Here is a 27204-nt window from a genome sequence, read left to right as displayed (position 1 = left end):
CATTGAACCATGGCGGTTAAAGTGATACAAACCTGCATTAATTCTCCAGTGTAAATGCATCATGAATCTCTGAAAAGTTTATGCTGTGAGCATTTGTGCCAGCACTGGCTGAATCCCTGTTACAAATCTTGCAACTGACTAGGAACATTTCTGCCTTGTTTCAATTTGTTCATCATCTTCCAATGTGGCTCTTAATGAGACATGCCGCATTATCACGGGGTGTCTGCGCCCTACACCACTGGAGAAATTACACTGCTTAGCCGGTATTGCACCACCTGACATCCGCCGGGAAGTAGCAGCCAGTAGTGAAAGGACCAAGGCAGAGACATCTCCAGCTCATCCCGTTTGGGTATCAGCCAGCACGTCAGCAACTTAAATCTAGAAATAGTTTTCTAAGATCCACACTAGCTGGAACACCTCAGCAAGCGAGAGTCCAAAAGTGGCAGGCTCAAACCCAGAACCTCAACCAATGGCTGATACCAAATGAGAGACTCCCCCCTGGGCACACAGAAGACTGGGCAACTTGGAAGGCGCTGAACAGACTGCGCTCTGGCACCACGAGATGCAGAGCCAACCTCAAGAAATGGAGCCACAAAGTGGAATACACAACATGCGAGTGTGGAGAAGTGCAAACCACTGACCACCTGCTGCCATGCACCCTGAGCCCTGCTACATGCACAATGGAGGAGCTTCTTGCAGCAACACCAGAGGCACTCCAAGTGGCCAGATACTGGTCAAAGGACATTTAATCAACTACCAAACTTGCAAATTTTGTGTTTTGTCTGTCTGTTTTGTTCTGTTGGAAATGGAATACAATTGACTGGTTGTCCTGACACGACAAATAAAATCATCTTCCAATACAGTAAGAACAGCAGACACCGTTTTTGTATCAAAATCACTTAGAATAATAGAGTTGGAAGGGCCATCTAGTGCAGCCCCCTGCCACATAGGAAAAACACAATCAAAGCACCCCTGACGGATGGCCATCCAGCCTAGCCTCCAAAGAAGGAGCTTCCACCACACTGCACTTCCTCATGTTCAGCCAGGTGACGTCAGCAGAGTGACGTCAGCTCCAGCCATATACACACACCCTTTGCTCTCTGCAGCTTGAACGCTCCCTGGTCGTTATGGCAACGGGAGCTCCCCGTCACGTGGACAGACCCCCGCGAGCCAGGGCGCCGGCGCCGGCTTGTTTTGGCTACGTGGAAGCAAAGGAGGCGGGGGCAGCGCGTGCGCAGTCGGGCGAAGGGCGGCCGCGGCGCATGCGCGGTCGGGGCGATCCTCCTCCCTGAAGAGAGTGATTCTGTCCTGGTTCGCGGCGGGTTGTGTTTTTTTTCTTTCCTTCCCTGTCATGGCTGCCGAGGACCAAAGCAAGGCGACCTGAGGGAAAAGAAATGAGTTGGTTCAACGCCTCTCACCTCTCGACCTTCGCCAAGCAGGCCCTGTCGCAGGCGCAGAAGTCCATCGACCGGGTGCTGGACATCCAGGCCGGAGAGGAAGAGGAGGAAGGAAGCCCCCGGGTCAGGCCTGGAGAGGCCGGTGAGTGGTGCATTCTTCCCGAATCCCAAGAGGAAGTCCTGCTCCCCCTCTATTCTGCCATGGTTAGGCCACACCTGGAATATTGTGCCCAATTCTGAGCACCACAATTGAAGAGAGATATTGACAAGCTGGAATGTGTCCAGAGGGGGGCGACTAAAATGATCAAGGGTCTGGAGAACAAGCCCTACGAGGAGCGGCTTAGAGAACTGGGCATGTTTAGCCTGAAGAAGAGAAGGCTGAGGGGAGACATGATGAGGGCCGTGTATAAATATGTGAGAGGAAGTCATAGGGAGGAGGGAGCAAGCTTGTTTTCTGCTGCCCTAGAGAATAGGATGCGGAGCAATGGCTTCAAACTACAAAAAAGGAGATTCCATCTGAACATCAGGAAGAACTTCCTGACTATGAGAGCCGTTCAGCAGTGGAACTCTCTGTCCTGGAGTGTGGTGGAGGCTCCTTCTTTGGAAGCTTTTAGACAGAGGCATGGATGGCCATCTGTTGGGGATGCTTTGAATACAGTTTTCCTACTTCTTGGTAGGGGGTTGGACTGGATGGCCCATGAGGTGTCTTCCAACTCTGTGATTCTATGAAGAGGGTGGAAATGATGTGCAGAAACAGGCTCCAGGAGCCTTGGACCACAAGCTAAGCATGAGCCAACAGTGTGATGCAGTAGCTAAAAAGGGCTTTTGGGCTGCATCAAAAGGAGTCTACTGTCCAGATCTGGCCAAGGCAAACTTGGGCCCTCCAGGTGTTTTGGACTTTGGCTCCCACAATTCCTGACAGCCTCAGGCCGCTTCCTTTCCCCCCTGAACCGCTTAAGCTTAAGGTTTCAGAACCGTCAAATTAATAATAATAATAATAATAATAATAATAATAATTTGTAGGTTCTTGTGGGTATTTCCGGGCTATAGAGCCATGTTCTAGAGGCATTTCTCCTGACGTTTCGCCTGCATCTATGGCAAGCATCCTCAGAGGTAGTGAGGTCTGTTGGAATTAGCACAATGGGTTTATATATCTGTGGAATGGCTGGGGTGGGGCAAAGAGCTTTTCTCTGCTGGAGCTAGGTGTGAATGTTTCAACTGACCACCTTCATTAGCATTTGAAGGCCTGCCTGAGCCTGGGAAATTCTCTTGCTGAGACATGTTAAGATGTGCCTGGTTGTTTCCTGTCTGTTGTTTTGCTGTTAATAATAATTTGTATCATGCCCTCTCTCTCAAAAGGGACTTGGGGCTGCTTACAACAAAAATGCAATATACATTGAAATAATAACAACCAAAACAACTAATGCACTTTGGCACCACTTTAACTGCAATGGCTCAAGGCTATGGAATCCTGGGAGTTGTAGTTTATGATCTTTCACAGAGATGGAACTGCAACTCCCAGGATTCCATAGCACTGAGCCATTGCAGTTAAAGTGGTGTCAAAATGCATTAATTTCACAGTGTAGATGAACTCAACGTTTTTCTCTTCTCTCTCCATGCCTCATCCTTACGCAAGCCACTCTCCTGTGATGCCTTCAAATACCGTATGTGCCTTAAAGTCATAGGGTCTTCTTGGCATGTTTTGTTCAGAAGAGGTCCTTTGAGGCTGAGAGAATTTGACTTGCTCTAAGTTACCCTGTGAGTTTTTGCCAAGTGGTGATTCGAATCCATAATAATAATAATAATAATAATAATAATAATAATAATAATAATGGGCGGAAACATGCTAATAAAATGTAGAGTGCAAACAAGATATAACAGCATACAACTTGCTCCTTTAAACAGTCATTCCTCCAGTGTTAGCCTAATAATAATAATAATAATAACAACAACAATAACAACAACTTTATTTCTATCCCACCCTGTCTCCCCAATGGGGACGCAGGGTGGTTCACAACATAAGTGGCAAACATTCAATGCCGTAAAGTACGACCAAAAAAAGCAAGTAAACAAACCATGAATCACATAATAACATATTAGACATCAGCATCAGACAATAGTGAAACATTTGTCTGATAATAATAATGCAATGCTCAAACCACCAAAACAACTCCGCTCTCCCAATTAAAGTGGCACTTTGGAATAAACGTTCAAAAAAGATTATGCTTCAATGAATAGCTAAGAGTTAGCAGCAGCAAATAGTTCTTTTTTTCCACTGTGTGTAATTAGCAAAACAAAGATCAGCATAAAATGTGGGTTGAGTCTCCCTTATCCAAAATGCTTGAGATCAGAAGTGTTCTGATTTTGGCATATTTTAGTACATAGGCAGTCTCCATGTTGCAAACATCTGACTTACAAATGATTCATAGTTACAAACAAGGGCGAGACAACAGGAAGTGAGAAAAATCTACCCATCGGAAGGGAAATTTACTCCTGAAAGAGTTATCACGGGGAAAAGATGTCTCCACTGAAGCATTGTCACCAGTCCTTGTTTCCACGGGGTGTGTGTGTGTGTGGCTGGTGTTATACTTAAAATATACCTGTTTCAACTTACAAACATATTTAACTTAATAACAAACTTACAGAACCTATCTTGTTCATAGCTTGCAGACTGCCTGTATACATACATCTGTGTGTGTTTATTTGCAAATCAAAAATTAGCTTAAATTTTAATTGTTTTTATTTGAAATACTTGAGGCCAGAAGTGTTTTGGATTTTGGAATATTTGCACATGAGATATATAAGAGATGTGCCGCAAATCTAAATACAAAATTCAGTTCTGTTTCATAGGCACACAGATCATTTTACGCACAGTTTTTAATAAACCTGTGCATGAAACAAAGTTTATCTATGTCAAACTGCCAGAAAGTAATTATCCTTGTGTAATTAGCCCATAAATAATCAACACAATATATTTCTTTTAGCAGTATATCATTATGTTCCCCATAGCAACCACATACCTATTGCTTCTGCCGTGCTTTACATTCACCCACAGTTTGATGCTCATTGATCTAGACCAGTGGTTTGCAACCTTTGGGCCTCCAGGTGTTTTGGACTTAAGCTCCCACAGTTCCTAACAGCTGATAAATTGGCTGGGATTTCTGGGAGTTGAAGTCCAAAACACCTGGAGGCCCAGAGGTTGGGAACCACTGATATAGACAATTTCACCTAAAGACTTCCTTACTAAGGTACACTACCATTTTTTTTGGGGGGGGGGGGTCTGAAGTAAAGGTCAGCTTCAATTTTGTCTTCCTCAGCCTAGTGCCTCCCTTCCCCAGATTTTGAACTACAACTTCCATCAGTGACAGCCAGCTTGGCCAATGGTTAAGAATAATGGTGGTAGTATTCTACAATGTTTGGTGGCTAATTTATGCAGTTATTCCTTCCACTTTACTTGTTCATTTAGGATATACATACTAGAAACTTGAATGAGTTACTGATAAAGGGCTTAGGAGATATAGTGCATATTTCCTGTACACTTGTGTTGTGGTGATACCATTTCTCATTGTGGGCCTAAAATCACAGAATGATAGTTATTGAAATCCTGGATTCATATCCTTCAACTTCATACTTTTTCCTGTCCCCCCCCCCCCCCGATCCTGTTGTGCACTTTTAAACTAATCCATTTACTTTACTGTTTCCTTGTGCTTTTTTCTCTTCCTTCTCTCATCACTCTTGTTTGTTTTGTTAGTCTCCAGATGGCTAATTCTATTTCTTCAGTTGAGTTGTTTTGAAAGGTCATTTTAAAGACAGCATTTGGCTAACAGTGGAAGAATGACTGTTTAAAGAAGCAAGTTGTACGTTGTTATATCTTGTTTGGACTCTACATTTTATTAGCATGTTGAGAGATGATACATAAGCCTGCAGTAAAGGTCTCACAGCTAGCTCCACATACTTTATTTCTGCAAGTTGTGAGGTTTCATGGGAATATAAATGGCTACTGTATTTTGAGGATTTTGCCCAATATCTGCATTGGAAGCAAATCTGAGTCATTTAACATGAATATTGTACATACCTATTTTTACTACAGTTTCCTTTGATGTGATGTGTGTACATTTTGCAAATGTGCCAAAAATCCTACTCATTTATAATTTAGGATTGTCTTAAATCTATTATGGGACACCATAATTAGGACACCAAAATATTAGGACACCAAAGAATGTTAACTTTTCTGTGTTCATGATGTTGGCATGATGGATTCTGGAATGTAACTGTACTCCATTTTAGGTCATATTTAAGGGCACATCTTAATTGCAGAAGTAATTCAGCTTGACATCACTTGCCATGGGTCAATGCTATGCAATAATAGGAGATGTAGTTTTGCAAGGTCATTCGCTTTCTCTGCCAAACAGTGCTGGTGCCCCACCAAACTACAACTCCCAGGATTACAACTCCAGCTGCATTAATTCTGCATTGTAGATGTACCCCAAAATCAGAGTAGGTTGTTCTTGCTGAAAGGAGTAAAGGTCCAGCTTGCAGAAACCCTTCTTGGAGTGGAGTAAGCAGGCCATGGCTGCATAAAGAGATCTAGACACCTGTAAGTGTATTGACATAGGAAGCTGAAAATAAGGGTTAATGATACATAGTAGTTCTTAGAACTTGTTCCGATCTGTGTGAGCCAACATTTAAGTGCTTGCTGGGCACGTGTTTTGATTATTTTTTTTCAGCTACTCTATTGAAAAGCCTACACACTGTTGCCGGATGTTAATTCCTTGTGTATATATGCTATCTAATTGTTCTTGTAAACAAACCATTTCCTCTAGCGTTCTATTTAAAATCTAAAATGTGGTGAGTTTTAAAGTTTCTTGAAAGCCAGCTTCATAAATATTTAAATAAGACATCTTCCGGTAGATTATATTTAATTCTGATAAGACTGTAAACATTCAATATCCTTCCAGCTGCTTCTGGAAGGAAAGGTGAAAGCTTGATTCCTCAGTAACATAGTTTATTGCAGTGTCTATGTAGATGACATCATCATGAACTAGAAAAGACTTCTCTCCCAGTCCTTCCACAGTGCACACATACCTCCAAATCTAGTTTAGCAAGTAAGGCTTACACAAAGAATCACACTGAAATCATGGTAATTGGAAGTTATATTAAGGATCCTGTTAGCCAGCAGAATCCATTACTGTTTGAGAAACCAAAGTCATGGGAAGTAGAACATTAAGTTTTGCTTCTTTAGAGGTCGTGGCTTATGTATATCTAATGTGTGGTAAAATGTTGGAAAGCTCATTGCTAACAGAAAAGTGTTGTGGTTAGATGCTACCAACTTTGCTGTGGCCATGATTATATTCGCTGTATGAGATTTTATTGGTGTTGGATGCAGGGCTATGGTATTAGTACACCAAACCTTAGATTCTCACTTGAGCTCCGTTATAAATGGCAAACGTGTATTAACTGATAATAACAAATATACCATAGTACAATAGTAGTATAAGTTATTTTTTCATCAGCACATGAACAATTAGGCTACTTAGAGCGACAGAACACGAATTATATTTTAAACTATAAAATAGAAGTAAACATGATTTATTTACCATATATTGTTACATTTTTTCATGTTGAAGCTCCATTGACATGGTTGGATGATGATATGATTCTATTAAATCAATGGTTCTCAACCTGTGCATCCCCAGATATTTTGGCCTTCATCTCCCAGAAATCCTAACAGTTGGTAAACTGACTGCCATTTCTGGAAGTTGTAGACCAAAACATCTGGGGACTCACAGGTTCAGAATCACTGTATTAGATAGTGCATACTTATCTAAATACTTGTAATACCTGTTTCCTTTTAAGTTTTTTGACTTTTCTTTCTTTATCTCATCATAGGAACCAATTCTCTTACAACTGGAGGTTGGGATACTTCAACATGGGGAACCAACTCAATTGCAGAACCCCAAAGTCTGCCAATATCATCTCCTACAGCCATCACCAAGCCAGTTAGGAGGACTGTGGTGGATGAATCAGATACATTCTTTAGTGCCTTTCTCTCACCAACTGATGTACAGAACATACAAATAAGTCCAGTGGTATCTACACCACCCACCAAATCCCAGCGCCCCAAAGAAGAAGTAAAAAGCACAGTACAAGAATCTCTTGATGCTGACCCGCCAGAAGCAGAGGATTTCCCTGCAACTTCAACTGTGGAACTGATAGACTTCAGTGATTCTCAGGAAGCAGTAGAAGGAAATAATTCTGTTTCTATTACTGAAGATGTGTGTGATGAAAACAATCCTAAAGATGATGATCAAAAGGAATCTCCTGACAACCCAAAAGAAGCAGACTCCCCTGTTGTGGTGAATTCCAGTTCAGGAGGCAATGGGCCTGAACTTACGCCTGACCTTTCTGCACAATCCCTGTCTTCAGAGGCAAAGAATGTGGCCCTGGACACAAAAGAACGCAAAAGTGAGGATCGGCAAAGTAATACACCTTCCCCCCCAGTTAGCACTTTTTCCTCAGGGACATCCACAACTAGCGACATTGAAGTTCTGGACCATGAAAGTGTAATAAGTGAGAGCTCAGTGAGTTCAAGGCAAGAGGCTTCTGATTCAAAAGCTAGTCTTCATCTCATGCAAACTTCATTCCAGCTCCTCTCAGCGTCTGCATGCACTGACTATAACCGTCTAGATGACTTTCAGAAATTGACTGAAAGCTGCTGCTCCTCTGATGCTTTTGAAAGGATTGACTCATTTAGTGTGCAGTCTTTAGACAGTCGAAGTGTAAGCGAAATAAACTCAGATGATGAATTGTCAGGTAGGGGATGTATTTCGGCATCTGTCAACATCAGCACCCCTGTACTGAAAAGTGATGAGACGGAATCTGTAAAAAGCAAGCCTGATCAAATCCAAAATGAGCCTCTTGTGCTACCTGCGGAAGAAATAGAAATGGAGGAAAGTGGGAGAAGTGCAACACCTGTGAATTCAGAACAGCCAGATGTCTTGGCTGTTTCTTTGCAGACTGATCAAAGGCAGATACAAAAAGAGGAACCAGCAGTATTTCAGCCCAGTCCTGGAAAGTTAAGCAATGCAGAATGTGAAAAAGAAGAGCTGTGCAAGGTAATACCAGAATTGACCTTCATTGCATTTTACAGCTGCCCTCTCAAAGTATTAATTGGCCACAAAATGTGCCAGAGAAGAGATGTATGGTTTTGCAGACAAATGCAAACATTGATTTGCTTATAGGACCGTTCCTGTAATGTCATTGAATGTACTGTACTGATTTTTGCTCACCTCTCTGCCTGCTATGATTACACTGTATAGTATGTAATGAGGAAGGAGAAAATTGGTTTTGGTGCTTTATGGTATGATTATTTTTGCACCTCTAATCTTTATATGCCCACACAAGAGTCCTGTGGATTAAATCATTACTATGGTGGCACAGTGGGTTAAAGCACTGAGCTGCTGAGCTTGTTGATTGAAAGGTCGCATGTTCGATTCCGGGGAGCAGCGTGAGCTTCCGCTGTCAGCGCTAGCTTCTGCCAACCTAGCAGTTCGAAAACATGCAAATGTGAGTAGATCAATAGGTACCGCTCCGGTGGGAAGGTAACGGCGCTCCATGCAGTCATGCCGGCCACATGACCTTGGAGGTGTCTACGGACAACGCTGGCTCTTCGGCTTAGAAATGGAGATGAGCACCACACCCCAGAGTCAGACATGACTGGACTTAATGTCAGGGGACTACCTTTACCTTTTTATCAATGTGGTGGTCTGTAGGCCAGCAAGCCATTGGAAGCCAGTCCACAGAGAGTTTCCAGGAAAGAAAGAAGTAGCTATAGCTTTTAGGTACAAAAGTGGTACTCGTCTTTTGCACGTGGAGGATGGGGAGGTGGTGGCCCTCCACATGTGACAAGTTGAGAAGTAGTGGATTAATTTACCACTAACATTAAAGCCACAGTTGCTTCCACTTTGTTGAGATGCACTTGTTTACAATCCAGGAGAAATTATTGGTCCCCAAATATTATTCTGTTGTAAATACATTTGGTCTTGGTCGTGTTACAGAAGCTGCTTAGTGTTCAGACTGAGAGCATATTAAATTTGCACATCCCTACTTGTTCTTGCGTGGCTTCAAAGCATTTTTGACATATGTTAATCCTAAAGCAACCCTAACTAGGTGTCACTGACTGAATAATATTTGGGAAAATTCCAAAACAGTGATAGCTATATAATGTGAAATGTATTTACCTGCTTTATAAAATAGAGTATCTTTAAAAATGTGGTTGTGCAGCACTGCCAAAAGAGACTTTATAGCAGGCATGGGCAAACTTTGGTCCTCCAGGTGTTTTGGACTTCAACTCCCACACTCCTGACAGCCTACTGGCTGTTAGAAATTGGGAGAGTTGGAGTCCAAAACATCTGGAGAGCCAAAGTTTTCCCATGCCTGCTTTATAAACATTGGACTTGCTTTCTCACCTCCTGTTTAAAATGTTTTTCAGATTATTGATTCATTGACGGAAAAACTGGAGATGAGGGAAACTAGACTATTAAATATTAGTAAAGAGAAGGCATCTTTAGAAGAAGCTTATGATAACCTTAAAGAGTAAGTTTCACTAACTAATGTTTGTTTAGGATTTGTACAGACCAAATGAAAACATTATTGAACTCCCTTTGTTTAATAAATGCATTTTTCCTCTTTACGTAATATCACTTTTTATTTTATGGTTTTAATGGATTGTAACAGATTATTTTTTTAAATAAAAATAGTTGTTGAATATCAATAAAAGGTATAGAACAAAATGGAATCAGTCTTAATAGTGACATGTCTCTGTGTTGGATGAAATTGAATAGACTTGTTTCTTTTACTAATTGTTACAAATGGAAATGAGGAACTTGAGGTTAAACAAAGCTGTTCCAAGTTTTGAGGGAGCTCTTGAGATACTGATGTCTGGTGGAGTTATAATTGCAATTGGTTTAAATTTTATTGTTGTGTTTTAGTAGGATTTTATGATGCTTTTATTTTAATTTGTCTGTATGATTTTCTTCTTGGCAATTGAATACTTGCCTTTTATGTTGGAAACTACCCTGATTCCCTTTGGACTTTAGGGCAGTATACAAATAAAGTATTATTATTATTATTATTATTATTATTATTATTATTATTCTCCCATTAATTTAGTTGCATTTTGATAATGTCAACACCTGGGTTTGTCAACAAGGAATGTGCTTTTAGAGATTTGATAAGAACTGGTGTCAGTGGTTGTTTAAAAAAGAGCATGGTGAAAGAAAATCTGACTTTGTAAACTTTGAAACAAATATTGTCTCATGGATGGATCTTATCAAATATTCAACTAGAATGAAGAATGTAGAGATTGTATGCATGCATTTTTATGCAAACATGTCAAACCCAAATTTCCCCTGAAGAATGTAAGCTACTCCTTGCTACTGTGTCTTGTCTCTTGGGAAGCGGGCCTGTTTGTGTGAATCAAGGAGGACTTTTGTGAACTTAAATATCGCATATGTGAAGTATGTTAATAATGATGTCCATATTTTATGCTTAGTGAAGTCTTCAAAATGAAGGAAGAGAACAGTAGTATTTCGTCACTTAAAGAGGAGTTTGCTCAGCGAATCGCAGATGCAGAGAAAAAGGTTCAGTTAGCATGCAAAGAGAGAGACGCTGCTAAAAAGGTAAGACAATTAATTCTTGCATGTATGAAATGTATTTTCTTTTCTTTTCTTTTTATTTGGAAGTTTGTTAGAGTCAGACTGTGAGACCACATCATGGTTGAGTTTTCAAAACATTCAGAACAAATAATCTAGCATATAGTATGAGTAGAAGATGGATCAGGAGATTTTTTTTGTCACTGTTAATTTATTTTTTTTAGAAAATAAATAAGTTTGCTTTGGCTCCATTTTTCCAGGAGTAATACACATCATGAATGTGTCAATCAGCATGTTCATTCTCTTCCCAAATTCTGATATAAGTATTTTATTAGAGTAGTGATGACCTTTTTATGATAATAATAATAATAATAATAATAATAATAATAAATCTTTATTTATATTCCGCTTTTCTCCCTAAACGGGACCCAAAGCAGCTTGTTGAGTGAGGAAAGCTTGGAGTACAACTATTAAGATATAAAATTAAATTAGAGAATGGATGATTTCTTATCCTTTTTAGGAAGTAAAGAATCTCAAAGAAGATCTAGCAACTAGATTGAACACTAATGAAACTGCTGAATTACTAAAGGAGAAAGATGAACAAATCAAAGGATTGTTGGAGGAAGGTGGGTATGTGGGAAAATTGTTTTAGTATGTGTTGTCAACTGTTTATTTAAAAGCCATGTTTATGGTAACGTGATTATAGTACTTCAATGCATGAGGCTGGTTACTCCTGAACTACTGCATTTTCTAGAAAATATTTAGGGCTTTAAAATTGAAAATATGCTGCATCCTACTCTTTGATGTTATGGTCTGTGATGGAGTCAAGGTAGTGTAGTTAGTATGTCAAAAAGCAAGGTCTTGGTATGCAGTTATGTTTGTCAATGGGTAGATAGCTTGCTTTGTGACTGGACAGTTACTGCTGAAAACCCTGCTTTGTCCAGACTTATTTGCAACTCCATTTTCCTAACGTACTATTGCTGCAACCCTATAAAACAGTGGTTCTCAACCTGTGGGTCCCCCAGATGTTTTGACCTTCAACTCCTAGAAATCCTAACAGCTGGTAAACTGGCTGGGATTTCTGGGAGTTGTAGGCCAAAACACCTGGGGACCTACAGGTTGAGAACCACTGCTATAAAAGGTCAAGTAGAATCACCTCAAATTGGTAGTCCTATATTTTGAGAATCCATCTTGTAGTTTTAAGCCTGAAGCTATATTTTATCTTACATTTTTATGTGTATGTTTGTGTTTAGTGGTGTTCATGGCTGTGTCAAGGTTGTATGTGACTTCGTTAGCAGCCTTATTTCCCCTAGAAGTATGAATTTTGAAGATGTATCTTAACCTGACATGGAGATCGCCTTTGATGGCTTAATATCTGCAGAATTCCTGTAGAAAATTTTCCCTTTCATAAGATCAGCCTACACAAATGGAAGAGTTAAGGCAGTTGCAGAGAAGGTGGCATTACACTTTCCTCTTCATGTATTATTGCAACACCCTTTGAATATGTTTGAACAGGGTTAATCTTTTATGATATCTGTTATTTACAGTGCTGTAGGAGGCCTGATTGTCCTGCCAAATTGTATATCAACAGAATGTAATGAAGCTAAAGTAAACGGATTTAAAACATTATAATGTTTATGTTCATTGCTAGTGAGAAATTAGTCCAAAGTCAACTGAGTGAACTGGATTTTGAAGTGGACTGTAAAGAGTCATTGTTGTATATAAAATATCCACAGATGTCAAGTAACCAGCCCTTCTGTCTTTTTCAGGAGAAAAGCTTTCCAAACAACAGTTACAAAGTTCTAATATCATCAAGAAGCTAAGAGCAAAAGAGAAGGAAAAAGAAAATATTAATACAAAGCAGAGTAAAAAAATTCAGGAATTTGAAGAGGAGTTGCAGCATCTTAAGCAGGTTGGCCAAATTTATAGAAGGGTAGCTTTGACTATGTCTTTGAGTTGCAGCGAGGGCAATTCATTTTTAAAAGTTCAAGTGCTTGTAAAGTGTCTCCAAAGGCATATTCCAAAAAGAAATAAACGTGAAACTACAATAACTGTCAACCTTCATATTACTTTCTGAAGAGTGGAGTAGGGCACACATTATGAAAAACATTCATGAGGAATAGAAGTTAGAGAGTGGGGCCAGTGTGGGGGAGCGGCAATGTTTTAAAAGAGATTTTATTTATGGAAAGAAAAAAAATCCTAAAAATCGGGGGATGGCCCAAATGTTATAAGCCCTAGTGGGCTAAGACTGGTAGATGTGCCTTCTATGTGTGGTGATTTTCACCCTTCTAGCCCTAAAACTGAGTGGAAAGGGAGCCTGGGAAGCCCACCATGTTGGCCATGGTCTGAAAATTTTCGTTCTTTTGGACGCAGAATGAAAGAGCTCATTTGGAAAGGCATCTGAAAACAAAATAAAGAAGGGGGGGGGGGGGCTCCAAAACAAACAAACCAAATCAAATAGCGATTCCATACAAACGCATCAGACTAATATCTATATTTATATACTTTTCTTTAGTTCTCTTGGAAACATTAATTTTCAAATTATACGCACACACACACACACACACACACAGGCATATACCACAGCATTCTGCAGTAATCGGTTTTTTTAATGAATCCATTGAGAGTCGCAAATGGCAGTATAGTGAGAAAGTTGTACAACAATTTCAACTGCAAACTCAGGAAGTGTTTGGCAAGGGAAATAAGTTATCTCCCTTCACTTGCCTGGGTCAGTGTGGCATAGTGTTGGTGCACATTACACTAAGATCCCTTCTACACTACACTATATCCCAGGATCTAATCCCAGATATGTGCTTATCCCAGATTACCTGGCAGTGGAGACTCGTATAATCAATTTCAAGACACACAATCTGGGATCAGATCCTGGGGTATAAGGCAGCATAGATCCAGGCTAAGGCTCTGGAGAGCAAGATTTGAATTCCTGCCCGGCCATGGAAACTTAACACATGATCTTGGGCAGGTCACATTCTCTTAGAGGAAGGCAAAGGCAAACCGTATCTAAACAAACCTTGTCAGGCAAAACCAGTGATAGGTTTATTGTAAGTCTGACATAAGTCAGAAATGACTTGAAAGCATACAGTAAAAGCGAACACAACAACTCCACTTGCCATCTCATACAAACACTGTGCAGGAAGCATCAACTTGCAGCTAACTGAGCAGCAATTGCAATGACTTACACCAATGAATAGACCTAGACTGGAACTCTGGATTACAATTTGGATTTGAGGACTTAGGCTGGTAATGTTGCAATATTTTAATGGTCGATACCTTAATGTATTTTAATTTTTGTTGTTTTATTTAAGGTCAACTGTTCTTACTGTTTTTTGTGTGCCGGCATCTAATGGTTGCCAATTGTGAGCTGCTCTGAGTCCCCTTCAGGGGTTGAGAAGGATGGGGTGCAAATGTCCGAAATAAATAATAATAATAAATAACTTGCCATTTCATCATGGTTCCCTGTATATATGTTGTTCTTTTTCTTTATTACATAAATTAGTAATAATTACTTAAACTGCTGACTATTTTTAACTGCTAGCAAACAAAGTATAATGGATTCCAATCCAAACAGGTATTGGATGGCAAGGAGGAACTTGAGAAGCAGCATAGAGAGAACATAAAGCAGCTAAATAGCCTGGTTGAACGCCAAGAGAAAGATCTTGTCAGACTCCATGCTGATCTCGAAGATCTTGAAGAGAGAAACCGAAGTGTTCAGGCAGCTCTCGATGGTGCATACAAGTAAGACGCCATTGATTAAAATAACAAGCAAAGAAAAAAATTATGGATGTAGGAAAAACTGTTATGTAAAATCTCCCATGTATGATGTTTTGTTTGGGTTGTATTTCAAAATATAGAAATGCTGTTCCTTAACTGAATTATGTTGTTCTCTCCCCCCCCCCCCCCCCCCAAAATAAAAATAAAAAATAAAAAGAGAACTTGCAGATCTTCATAAAGCCAATGCTGCAAAGGACTGTGTGGCCCAAGAAGCAGCCCTAAGTCATGAAATCAAAATGAAGGAAGAGCTGGGCTTAGCTTTAGAAAAAGCACAAGAGGAAGCTCGGCAGCAGCAAGAAGCGTTAGCAATTCAGGTCAGTCAGAGGTAGAGTGACTAATGCTTGACTTTGAACAAGTAGATCCCACAAATTTTGGTATAATTAATCACAGGCAGGAACATAAGAAGCCAAGTCCTGTTTGTTTTTAAATTACATGGAAAGCATTTGAAATGCTTTAGACCTTACAGCAGAAATGAACCCTATATTTACCGCTACTGCATGTATCCAATTAATCCTTTAAGAAAACTGGAATCCTTGAACGTCTCTGATACCTGCTACAAGAAAAAGAGTTGCAATATATTGTTTCTTTATTCCGGCTTTGTAGGTGGCTGACTTGAGACTGGCCTTGCAACGTGCGGAGCAACAAACAGCTAGAAAGGAGGATTACTTGCGCCAAGAAATTAGCGAACTTCAGCAGGTATTGCAACAGCTATTTTTAAAATGTCAGGTTATCTTCCCATCTTGGAAAATGCTAGAACAAATGTTTCTAGATTTGTGCAGGATTTGCCTTCAATCTTTTTTTCTATTGCGTCAAAATATGCAGGAAAACTTTTAAAAAAGAGAACATGTTACAGAAGCCTCTGTATATTCCTTGTTCTTTTGGTTATGAAATAATTTATTAAGGCAGCATATATTGAGTGAACTGACTAATTCAGAGGCAACAGATTAATCTATTTTTTAAAAATAGCTGCTTTAGTTTATTCCAACACAATTTCATAATTAAGTAATGAAGTGGAGCAGAAATGATTTACTAATGGCTCTGAATTCCATACTTGGATGCAACTTCTGCTGTAGATGTTTGCTAATACTAAATAATTATAACTGCATTTCTTGATAACAGTCATCAGTCGGCTTTGACTTACGGTGACCCTGTGAGTGAGACACATCATAGTCACCCGGTTATCAACAGTCCTGCCTCAGGTCTTGCAGATTCAGGGACATGACTTCCTTGATTGAGGTCATCCATCTGGAATGCAGTCTTCCTCTTTTCTCCTGCCTTCTCACTACCATACCAAGTATTGTCTTTTCTACAGAGTTATGCCATCTCAAAATATAACCAAAGTATGACAATCTGATGTCTCCTGCGACATCAGACCAGCCCCTTCCCGCCTAGCCTTCAGAAGAAAAATAAAAACTTGGCTTGAGATGAGGCTTTTGGAGAATAATGCAGTGCAATAACAGATTTAGAATATGTGCAATGACTATGGAATGACTTTGGACTACGATTATGGATGGCGTGATTTTAATATTAAATCTAATGTTTTTTAAATGCTTAATATGTATTAATTTTTTATTTTAATATTATTGGAATTGTATGTGTGTTAAGGCATTGAATAATTGCCTATATGTAAGCTGCCTTGAGTCCCCTTTGGGGTAGAGAAAGGCATGGTGTAAATAGGGTAAATAAATAAATAAATTTCAGTTCAGTCATCTTGGCTAGGGAACTTTCTAGAGAAAGTTCAGATTTGATTTGATCTTCATTTCACTAATGGTCATAACAGTAATGTGGTACTGTATTACATTTACCAAAATCGCCTTAAATCATCTTGTTAATGGTATTTTAGATTGTGACTGTTACACATATAATTATTACAGAGACTTCAAGAAGCGGAATCTCGTAACCAAGAGCTAAGTCAAAGTGTTACATCTGCTACACGGCCTCTGCTCCGACAGATAGAAAACTTGCAAGCAACCTTGGGAGCACAAACTTTGGCCTGGGAGAAGTTGGAGAAGAATCTCTCTGATAGGCTTGGTAAGGCATCCAGTTGTCCTTCCTTGGTAGGTGTCAAAAACCTTGATGCAAAGTGTAGCTTAAGTCACTGATTCAATATGAATATTCACTAGAATAGATACAGAGCTCTCTCTGGAACCAGCTTTAATGCTGTATCTGATTTAATTGACTGGTGTTCTTTATTTTGCTTTTCTGAATATAACCCTTTCTGCTATACAAAAGTGACCACTTGGGCCCTTTATATTGTAAGTTGTTTGTTGGTTTTTTAAAAGTTTTTGTATCTGACTTATTTAAATTTATTGGTTGTGTTGCTATGGGTTTTCCGGGCTGTATGGCCATGTTCCAGAATCACTTTCCCCTGACGTTTCGCTCACATCTATGATGGGCATCCTCAGAGGTTGAGGGGTCTGTTGGAAACTAGGCAAGTGAGATATATATCTGTGGATTGTCCAGGGTTCCTCTTTCTCTCACAAATTGTCTGCATGTGCGAATTAAGCTGTCCTGATATTTGTCATGCTGCTAAAGATGCCTTCCCCAGTATTCACTATATTTACTTTTTTGCTACTAGGGGAATCTCAAACTGCCCTGGCAGCACAGACTGAAAGAGAACGCGCAGCTACAGAAGAACTTCTTTCCAATAAAATCCAGCTTTCTTCCACTGAGTCTCAAAATAGTATCCTGAGGCAAGAGAATAACCGCCTCCAAGCTCAATTAGAAGGAGAGAAAACCAGGCTTAAGAAACTAGAAAATGAAAACAACAGGTGAATTGCTTCTAAAGTTTATAATAATAGCAACTTAAAATAGGTGATTGAGAAAGAAAGCTTGATATTGGACAGGCCAGGGACATTCCAAATCCTGGGATGATTTGCATGGGAATGGAAAAGGCTTTGTGGAGTGTTTTGGAGAGAGGTTGTGGACAATTAAGTAAAATAAATTGCATTTAATTTGGGTAGGAATCAAGTAGAGATTTTTGAGTTTTGAGAAGGATAATGAAGAAAGGAGCAACAAAGAGAAAAACAAAGATCTAAGGAAAGGAAGAGAAGGGAATTGTTGAGATGCATGGGGAAAAGGTGAACCATAACACCGAAAGAAAAGGAACTAATTGGCTGAAGAAATAAAACAGTGTAAATAGTTATTTCTCCTCCTGTCATTGCCAAAGAGTAGAACTTAATGTGCTAGTTCAGCACATTTCAGGTTTTTTCTTTCAACTGACAGTACCTTCTCTTTTACATACAGGTATGAAGTTGAGCTAGAAAACCTCAAGGAAGAATACGTGAAAACTGTTGAAGAAGCAAAGAAAGAAAAGGTTTAACACATACAACTCTTCAATGCAATGTTGCTTCATCAAGTAGAGATCTCAATAAATAAAGTAGTATCTTTCCCTTTCTTCAGATGCTGTTAGCTACTCAGCTAGAAATGGAAAAAATGAAGGTTGAACAAGAAAAAAAGAAAGCCGTTTTTGTACAAGAATCAGCAAGAGAGAAGGTACTTGATTGTGTTAATGAGCTCCTATCATTTTAATGTGACAAAAATCTTAAAGGCTTAAGAAAAAAGCAGGTGTTCATAGAATATTAGCTTGTCAATGTTTGTGTCTTTGATAGTACCATTCTCCCCACTCAAATTAAAGTTAGTTGAACTGATTTGGGATTGGTGTGTAGCAGTTTTGCATGTGTGTGTGTGTGTGTGTGTGTGTGTATAAGCTTGAGTACCTGGTGTTGCCTGGGTTATTTGGAAAAGTCAGTATTGTGGGTGAACTACAACTTAAATCATGCCCCTGAAAATCCCATCAGTAGTTGAAGATTGTTGGTCAAGTTTGCTCTAGATGTGTCATTAGTGGGGTTCAGTGTGCTCTCTGGCTGTAGGGTAAATTGCAACTCCCACTATGGTGAGTCAGTCCCCTCAAACCCCTCCAGTAGGTTGAGTTAGTCATGGTGGTTCTTTGTGCCAAGTTTGGTCCAGGTCCATCATTGGTGGAGGTCACAGTTTATCTGGTTGTGGGTGAACTACAACTCCAGAAAGGAAGGTCAGTTCCCCCCCCCCCCAAAAAAAACCCTCCAATAATCAAATTTCAGCACATCGTGCCAAGTTTGGTCCAGATCCACCATTGTTTGGGTTCATAGTGCACTCTGGATGTAGGTGAACTACAACTCCTATCAATCTCTCCAGAGACCTCTAGTATTTTTTGTTGGTCATGGGGGTTCTGTGTGCCAAGGTAGTTTCAGGTCATTCGTTGGTGGTGTTCAGAGAGCTCTTAGATTACAAGTGAACTATACATCCCAGTACCTACAACTCCTCTAAATCATGGTGAATTCTCCCCAACCTCTCAGTTGCTGATCCATTTCTCTGCCTGCCGTGTGCCATAGAAAAGAATAGGAAAAGGTTATGGGAGAGGCAGCGGGTGGGGTCATGCAAATTCCACACCATGGAAAGAGTCAGAAACACTGGGATGTTTGTGATGGAGGAAACACAAAGAATCTAGGATGAAATTGTCCCCATATTAAAGCCTTCACTTGGCTGGTGGGCAGTATAGTATTTGTGAAGGACATTGACAGGCTCTTGTTCATGTTCATGGCGCTCACTATAACCTGCAATGTCATTGGAGGGAGGGCCTTTGGTGTCTCCTGAGTAATGGGAACTACAGGTGTTTGTGGAGGCAGGAGCTTGTCTGTGTGAGTGTACACCCCAGCCACACACACACACACACACACACATATTTTGTGGCATATATGTTTCCCTCTATGACCCCAATCTTTACAAATGTCCTGTCTGCCTGATCTGCTTTCCTTTTCTTTCAATTTCCCTTTGGGCATCACTGCTGTGACTGCTACCACCAGATCCTCCTGCTTTTTATATTTCTCTGCATCCCATGTCAGCATTCTTCATTTTTCTTCACAGAGAGTTACTGACTAAGATAGTGGTTCATAACCTGTGGATCCCCAGGTGTTTTTGGCCTACAACTCATAGAAATCCCAGCCAGTTTACCAGCTGTTAGGATTTCTGGGAGTTGAAGGCCAAAACACCTGGGGACCCACAGGTTGAGAATAATGACAATGTTTGAAAAGCTTTAGTTTGATTTGATATTAATTATAAATTCCTAGACCGACACACACAGAAAACCTGCATTTTTCATCAATATGTCAGATTGTAAAGAGAAAACAGATAATTCTTCTGTGTGAATATTAAATGAAGTTACTTTGCATCCAATAAGCAACAAGTTCTGTAAACAGCTTCGCCTGGAAGACTTAAGTGAGTAAAGCCAGTTATAGTAGCCATAACCTCTGATCAAATGATTCTTCCTCTGAAATGCCCACTCTTTCTTGGTTATTCTACTCAGCATATTGTATGTTTTCTCTAAGGAACGTAAATTATACATTTCATCAGCAATAGAAACTGTCTCAAGTACTCCATCGCTTTCACGTTCAAGCTCTGTAAGTGGGGCTGATATGGCTGGTCTCCAGGCATCCTTCATATCTCAGGTAATGACTTCTGTTTGCTCCTTCTATGTTGATCAGGAAATCATGGTGTCTGAAGTGTTGCTCTTAGGATTTTTTTTTTGAATGCATTTCAGTCTCCTTGCTCAAGTGAGACTGAAATGCAAACATGTAATACTTCTGAAAAGTACTTTTTAACCATATGTGATGGATATGTAATAAAGCCAAAGAATATTGGAGGCTGATACAAACTTTGTTACACCAGATATTTAAAATCAGATTGCAACTAGATCCAACTTCATTTCTACTGAAACTTGCAAATGATCAAGCAAAACCCATGAATTCCAAGGTAGTACATTATATGATTGTTGCAGCAAGACCCCTGTACTCTATACACAAGAATGGAAAACTAACCATCAATCCCTAAAAGAAAATTGGAAAACAAAAGTTTTATAATTAGCAGAAATGGACACACACTATCTTGTTTAATAAAGGAGGTCAACTGATAATTTTTTAGAAAAATAGGAACTACATATCACATTTATTTTAAAAAACATAAAACTTAAGAAATGCTTGCAGGTTTTGATGACTGAAGAAAATTGAGTTAGTAAGATAGAATAAAGAAACTTTGAAATGATTATTGGGATTACAATAATGTTTTCATTGTCATTGAGGTTGGAGGTGGGAAGTCCAACTTAATCTTTAAATGTTGTCATTTAGATTATTATTTTTCAGTGGGGTGTTGTTGTTGTTGTTCATTCGTTCAGTCGTCTCCGACTCTTCGTGACCTCATGGACCAGCCCACGCCAGAGCTCCCTGTCGGCCGTCACCACCCCCAGCTCCCTCAAGGTCAGTCCAGTCACTTCAAGGATGCCATCCATCCATCTTGCCCTTGGTCGGCCCCTCTTCCTTTTACCTTCCACTTTCCCCAGCATTTCAGTGGGGTAGGTGGGGAAAACACTTGTTTAAATTGATGTATGCCATTTTAAGCCCAGGAAATTCTTTATCAACATGACAAATGACTTGGAAGTGTTAGTATTGAACATAAAATCATCACTTTGAAGCAACATCTCATGAGAGTCTTTTAAATGTTCATTTTCGTGGCTGTGTCACATTTTACTTGCAGGATGACCCTCATGAACATTCCTTTGGATCATTGTCTACAAGTGGGAACAACCTATATGATGCTGTTAGGATGGGAGCAGGGTCAAGTATTATTGAAAATCTGCAATCACAATTAAAATTACGGGATGGAGAGGTTTCTCACCTACAGGTAATCACAGTATTACATGAATTTATATGTAGGAATATGCAATGAAGACCCATAATACAAAGGGTTTCAAAAAGATGGAGCCAATCTGAAATGTCTATATCTCTCCAACTATGAACCTCCCATGAATGAAATTCTTACCACTTGAAAGAATGTTATTCAAATGATTACTACTAGATGCCTCTCTCAGCATATAAACAACCCCTAACATCAGCCATTCAAAAATGACGACTTAGTAACATAAGGCCTAATGAAATATTCTCAGTTTGCAGGGTTATTGTTTTAGATTTGTTCCTGGCCCAAAATTAATACAGTAAAACTTAAACCATTTGATACCTTTTGTATAATTGTAAAATATACTGCTTTGAAATTGGGTCCATCATTTTGAAACATCTGGTGACATACTTGAAAGTAGTAAGAGAGTCTGTTTTACTTTGGCTGTATTAATCTACTGTTAGCCTAAATGTTCCAGTGTTATTTTTTTTAAAGATAAATAAATAATAATGCCTATTACATCCAAGTCGGATTGAAGTTTAGAAAACATGGATTTAGGAACTGTCTTTTTTCTGAAACATCATCCAAGTGAATGAATAGCCTTTTATACAACCATACTGACTGTAGAACCTTATAAACTCAGCCTCAAAAATTGGTGCATTTAATCAGTGCAAGTTCACTGTCATGTGTGAGGCACGGATCCAAAATATGCATCATGGGACAAATAGCTACTGGTAATAAATTTAGCGATTCATCAGCCATGCCTGAGGGCAGAGGATCTTCCAGAGTTGAACACAATGCGCCACTCCTATTGCCTCTGTATAAGGCTTGCCTTCTACTCAGTGTAATATACTTGGAAGGAACTGCAAAGACTGTGTCACCCAGTTGCTTGCTGTGTAGAAATGCACAACTGAAGAATGTACAAAAGACAGCCATCCAATCTCTGAAGCAGTGTGTTCCAGTATCCAATCTCAGCCTATGCTGGTTTATACTAGCATTCCTTAGCATTCATTTTTGCTAGCATTAAATAAATTGTTGGATTTTTACTGCTAAGCCCAACAATCTGCATTTATAAATTTAGTGACAGTGCTTATCAACTTCGAATAGGTTAATACCCTGAAAGCATGACAGCAACCAAATCAAATACACCTCTACATTTTAGCCCTGCTTCTGATGAAAACATCACAAGAAAAGGCACAAAGCTGAATTGTGTTTCCAACAACTTCCAAAGTATTAAATCTGACAAACGTGAGCATAAGGATCCATGACCTGATCATGTTAGCAGCTGTTTAAATATCATTGTAACCTACATACAGGCAGTCCCCAGGATAGGATCTGTAGGTTTGTTCTTAAGCTGAATTTGTATGTAAGCTGGAACAGGTACATTTATTTTATTTTGGGGTAGCATAGGGAAGGGTTAGGACCCCTGAGGTGTTGGTTTCACTGTGTATCTGGTCAAAAAATTTCATCTCACTTTCTGCCCTTGTGATAATTGGCATTTCAAATTTGGCTTGGTGTGGAAACAAGGATTGGTGATAAACTTCAGTTGAGACACCTTTCCTCCATTAATTTTCCTTATGAGGAGTAGATTTCTCTCACTTTCTGTCTCAGCCCCAGTCTTAACTATGAATAATTGGTAAGTCCGATGATGTTTGTAACTCGGGGACTTCCTGTAATTGACTTTTCCTTCATCTTCCTCAAGATGAAAATATCTTTCAAAAGCATATTTTAATATGGACCGAAAGGACATTTTTTATGAAACCTTAAACTAAATCATATGTTTTTTCCTAATACTGATACACAAGAAAGTTAGGAACGTGATGTGGCTTGTACTCCATAATATTGTCTCAGTTTGTACGTTTATGGCAAGCAGTCTTCACTGTTTCTGCTCAAAAAGGCAAAAATTTAGGACTGCTTTCATTGGAAATTTAGGGCTTCTTTTGTTCTTGAGGCATGAGACATTAGAAAAATGTCTGGTGCATTAAAATTGGACTTTGGATGAGAGAAGGTAGAATTTAAAGGTAGCAGTTGAAAAAGTAAATTCCTTTTCCCTTCAGGGCCTCAATGAAGGCTTCAGGTATTCCACCAGAAACTAGTAGAAGATTTTTATATATTATTTTTTCTATTCTTGCTTCCCTATTTGCATTTCCAAACAATATATTCTTTAAGAACAACAACAACATAAGCCATACAGGACTTTCAGAGCTTGTCTGTAGAATACATTACTCTAGGTAATCCTTTGAAAAGCATTTATGGTAATTTTTAGAACTCTCTTTAGTAACAGAATATATCTTGTGTATCAATACCACTAAGAAAGAACCGAAGCCTGCAAATTCAAAACTCATATTTTCAATGAAAAACAAAATGTACTTCAAGCTCTAACTATCAGATATTTCTTATTGCAGCTGGAGATTGGAAACCTTGAGCGAACTCGGTCAATAATGGCAGAGGAGTTGGTCAAATTAACAAATCAAAATGATGACTTAGAAGAAAAAGTAAAGGAGATTCCCAAGCTGCGTGCACAATTAAGGGTAGGTTCTAAAATTAGATAAAATCTAAAATAAAATCTGCAGCTTGTCCTCTATATCCATATATATATATATATAACCTTGATTTTATTATTTTATGTAAGGCCTACCATTTTACTGTGTCATTGTAGATAATGGGATTTGTGCATCCATCGATTGCATCCATGGAGATCCTGTAACAAAATCCCCAGCAGGTATCAGAGTATCCCTTTGGAAATAGTCCAAAGAAACGTTTTCAATCACAAGTGGACTGTCTATGGAATAAGTGCCATTGAGTGTATTGGAACATATTTCTGAGTAAACATGGAAAGCACTACACTCCTATAGTTACAGCAGGAGCATTACTGCATAATTGAAAAGAAGCATTATGGTTATTTATTTACCGGCTGTTAGGAATTGTGGGAGATGAAATGCAAAACACCTGGAGGGCCAAAGTTTCTCCATGCCTAATGTAGATATTTAGATCTTGCATTTCAATCTCCAAACTTTTCAAAACAATTCATAATATATAAGAACCAGTTAAATATGTCCAACATTCAAATGCAAAATATGTAATAAAAGTAATATAATAGATATGATAGAACTAGAAGCAAAATAATCCAGGACAACAGAAAAACAATTTAAGCAGATAGCTCAGGCATGGGCAAACTTTGGCCCTCCAGGTATTTTGCACTTTTAACTCCCACAATTCCTAACAGCCGATGAACTGACTGGGATTTTTGGGTGTTAGTAGCTCAGGCATGGCCAGAGTTTGCCCCTGCCTGAGCTAGATAATCCATGGCTTACTTTTTAAAAGCTCCCAGTTCCATGGCTCCTGAATGAGACAGTTTTACTCTAGATCCACTTGAGTCTGACTTCAGGCATAATGATGAGATGGAAACAGCTTTAGGCACCTTTGTGGTTGGTCTTTGGGAACTGGGCGGAGGAGTGTGTCCTTGTTGGTACTGCTGGAACTCTCCCCAACATTCAGACCATTGACCACAGTGCTCCTTTGAACTGTCTTTCTGGGATGGATGGCTCCATTCCTAGCTGGAAAGGCAAACAGAAGGCGATGCTGAGGGAGATCAAGCCTTAAGTCATGATGGCTTTCATCTTGGTTGTGTGTTTGGTATGTTTCATAGCTTTATTGGGAAGGAGTACCCACAGGATACAGCTGAGGAGTATAAATGGTAGGGAAATGAGTACATATCTTTGGCCCAGTTCTGATAATTGGGTTTAGAAAGCAGGTATTAGTCCTTTTAAAACTCAAACTAAAAAAAATGAGTTTATTTTCTAAGAAGCACATTAGGCTTTTAAAAGCTACAAGTAGTCTTATATAGAGCTACATTTAAATTTAAATCAGTAGATTTGCTACTAAGGGTTCTGATTTTGTAATACAGATTGAGTATTCCTTATCCAAAATATTTGGGACCAGAAATTCATTTATGTTTCATATACATCTTATAACACATAGTACGAAGGTAACTTCATACAATGTTTTCAATATTTTTTACGTATGAAACAAAGTTTGTCTACACTGAACTCTCAGAAAGGCAAAGGTGTTAACTCTTTCATCCACCCATGTGGATAGTTTCAGAACTTGGAGGATTTTGGATTTCCAGATAAAGGATGCTCAATCTGTATAATAGAAGCAGCAATAATTTTATAGCAAGTTTCATATTTCTTTTCTGTATGTATGAAGTACTTCCATCCAGTGTTCCAGATTATCATCCATCCCTTCTTCCAGATGATTTAATTTAAACCTATTTGTTTTCCATGTTTTCCTTCACAAATATCAGCTAACCTTCTCTTCCCACTCAGCATGCTGTAGCCCAGGCATGGGCAAACTTCGCCCCTCCAGGTGTTTTGGACTTCAACTTCCACAATTCCTATCAGTCAGTAGACTCTTGGGAATTGTGGGAGTTGAAGTCCAAAACACCTGGAGAGCTGAAGTTTGCCCATGCCTGCTTTTGCCTCTTTGGGGTTTTTGAGGGAGGGAAACCTTGCAATTTCCCTAAGCACTCTCAGCTAGATAGGTTTGCTGTTAGCATATTTCTTGAGTGAGAAAAAGATATTTTCATAAATGAGGAAGCCAACTTAATATGTATTGCGTTATCTCCTCTCTCCTCCCCCCCCCCACCTGCACCCCTTTCCGGTCCAGGATTTGGATCAGAGATACAATACTATTCTCCAGATGTATGGCGAGAAAGCAGAAGAGGCAGAAGAGCTGAGGTTGGACCTTGAAGATGTAAAAAATATGTACAAGACTCAGATCGATGAACTTTTGAAACAAAGGCACAGTTAATTCAGAAGTTGCCACTTGGAAAAAAAACCTGTTGTATTAAACTGTAGAAGTGTATAAATTCAAATATCTTGTAAAATGTGTACTATAGAGTGATTATACTGTAGAGTTCACATGTTGGCCGGAATCCTTTTGGTTTCATGATGGCCGGCTCTGTGCAATTAAATTATTTGTTAATATTAAAGATTTTATATCTATACCTTAAAGCTAATTTAAATGGCAAGCAGACTGTCTTAAGTCTATATAGTAGTGTGTGACAGATCTTTCAGAGGTGAGAAATTTTGACAGCGAATATTTAATCCCTGTGATAATTCTGTGACAATTACCTGGTTGTTATGCTGAATTTTTCCTATTGAAATGAATGTTTGGAAGAGAAATATATTGATTTTGTAAAAGATACATGCTATACAGATAGTATTCACTTCTTTTGCAGTCTGAAATGGGAGGCTTGGGTGCTTTTACGACACTTAAAAAAACTGTATTTGTATTTATATTGTGGTGCCCTAACCAGACAATGAACTGTTTGCTTTCCACAATGCCAGACAGTTGCCTTTCCTCCCAGCAAAGCCGAGTGGTTTACATGCTAATAGTAACCAAACTCCCTCCTATTAAGTAAAATACAACTCTAGTATTCTGTTTGGTTTTTTAAAAACAGTTTGGCAGTTTTTCTAAAGCATAATACACTGCCATTAGAAGTAAGCTGCCTTTCAAATTCAATGGGTTTCAACTTTGGTGAAAAGGCCATGCAGCAGTCAGGGGGAGAAATTCCCCAATATTGTTGCTGATTCTTTTAGTGTATATGTGTGCACTTTATTTTCAAAAGTGAATAAATATGTTCAAGATGCTGTCAA

The 27204-nt window shown here is 39.2% G+C and overlaps 1 protein-coding gene across 1 annotated transcript; it reads left to right on the top strand.

Moving 5' to 3' along the window:
* Window positions 1–1275: 1275 nt before the first annotated feature.
* TMF1 (TATA element modulatory factor 1) lies at window positions 1276–27204 on the top strand. Its single transcript, XM_060766388.2, has 17 exons — window positions 1276–1539; window positions 7287–8512; window positions 9889–9992; window positions 10951–11077; window positions 11571–11676; window positions 12820–12962; window positions 14637–14803; window positions 14997–15153; window positions 15443–15535; window positions 16714–16870; window positions 17418–17610; window positions 18086–18155; window positions 18242–18334; window positions 20206–20325; window positions 21407–21553; window positions 23950–24075; window positions 26213–27204. Exons 1-17 carry the CDS (start codon window positions 1395–1397, stop codon window positions 26354–26356), a joined length of 3318 nt encoding a protein of 1105 aa, XP_060622371.2. The 5' UTR covers window positions 1276–1394; the 3' UTR covers window positions 26357–27204.

The sequence above is a fragment of the Anolis sagrei genome, chromosome 2, assembly GCF_037176765.1.
Source record: "Anolis sagrei isolate rAnoSag1 chromosome 2, rAnoSag1.mat, whole genome shotgun sequence".
NCBI lineage: Eukaryota > Metazoa > Chordata > Lepidosauria > Squamata > Dactyloidae > Anolis > Anolis sagrei.
This window is presented reverse-complemented; position numbering and strand designations above follow the sequence as displayed.

Coding starts and splice junctions, on each gene's coding strand:
- TMF1 (XM_060766388.2), top strand. CDS start 1,395: ATGAGTTGGTTCAACGCCTCTCACCTCTCGACCTTCGCCAAGCAGGCC. Junction 11,078..11,570: donor AGAGAGACGCTGCTAAAAAG/GTAAGACAATTA, acceptor TATCCTTTTTAG/GAAGTAAAGAATCTCAAAGA. Junction 16,871..17,417: donor GAATCTCTCTGATAGGCTTG/GTAAGGCATCCA, acceptor TTTTGCTACTAG/GGGAATCTCAAACTGCCCTG.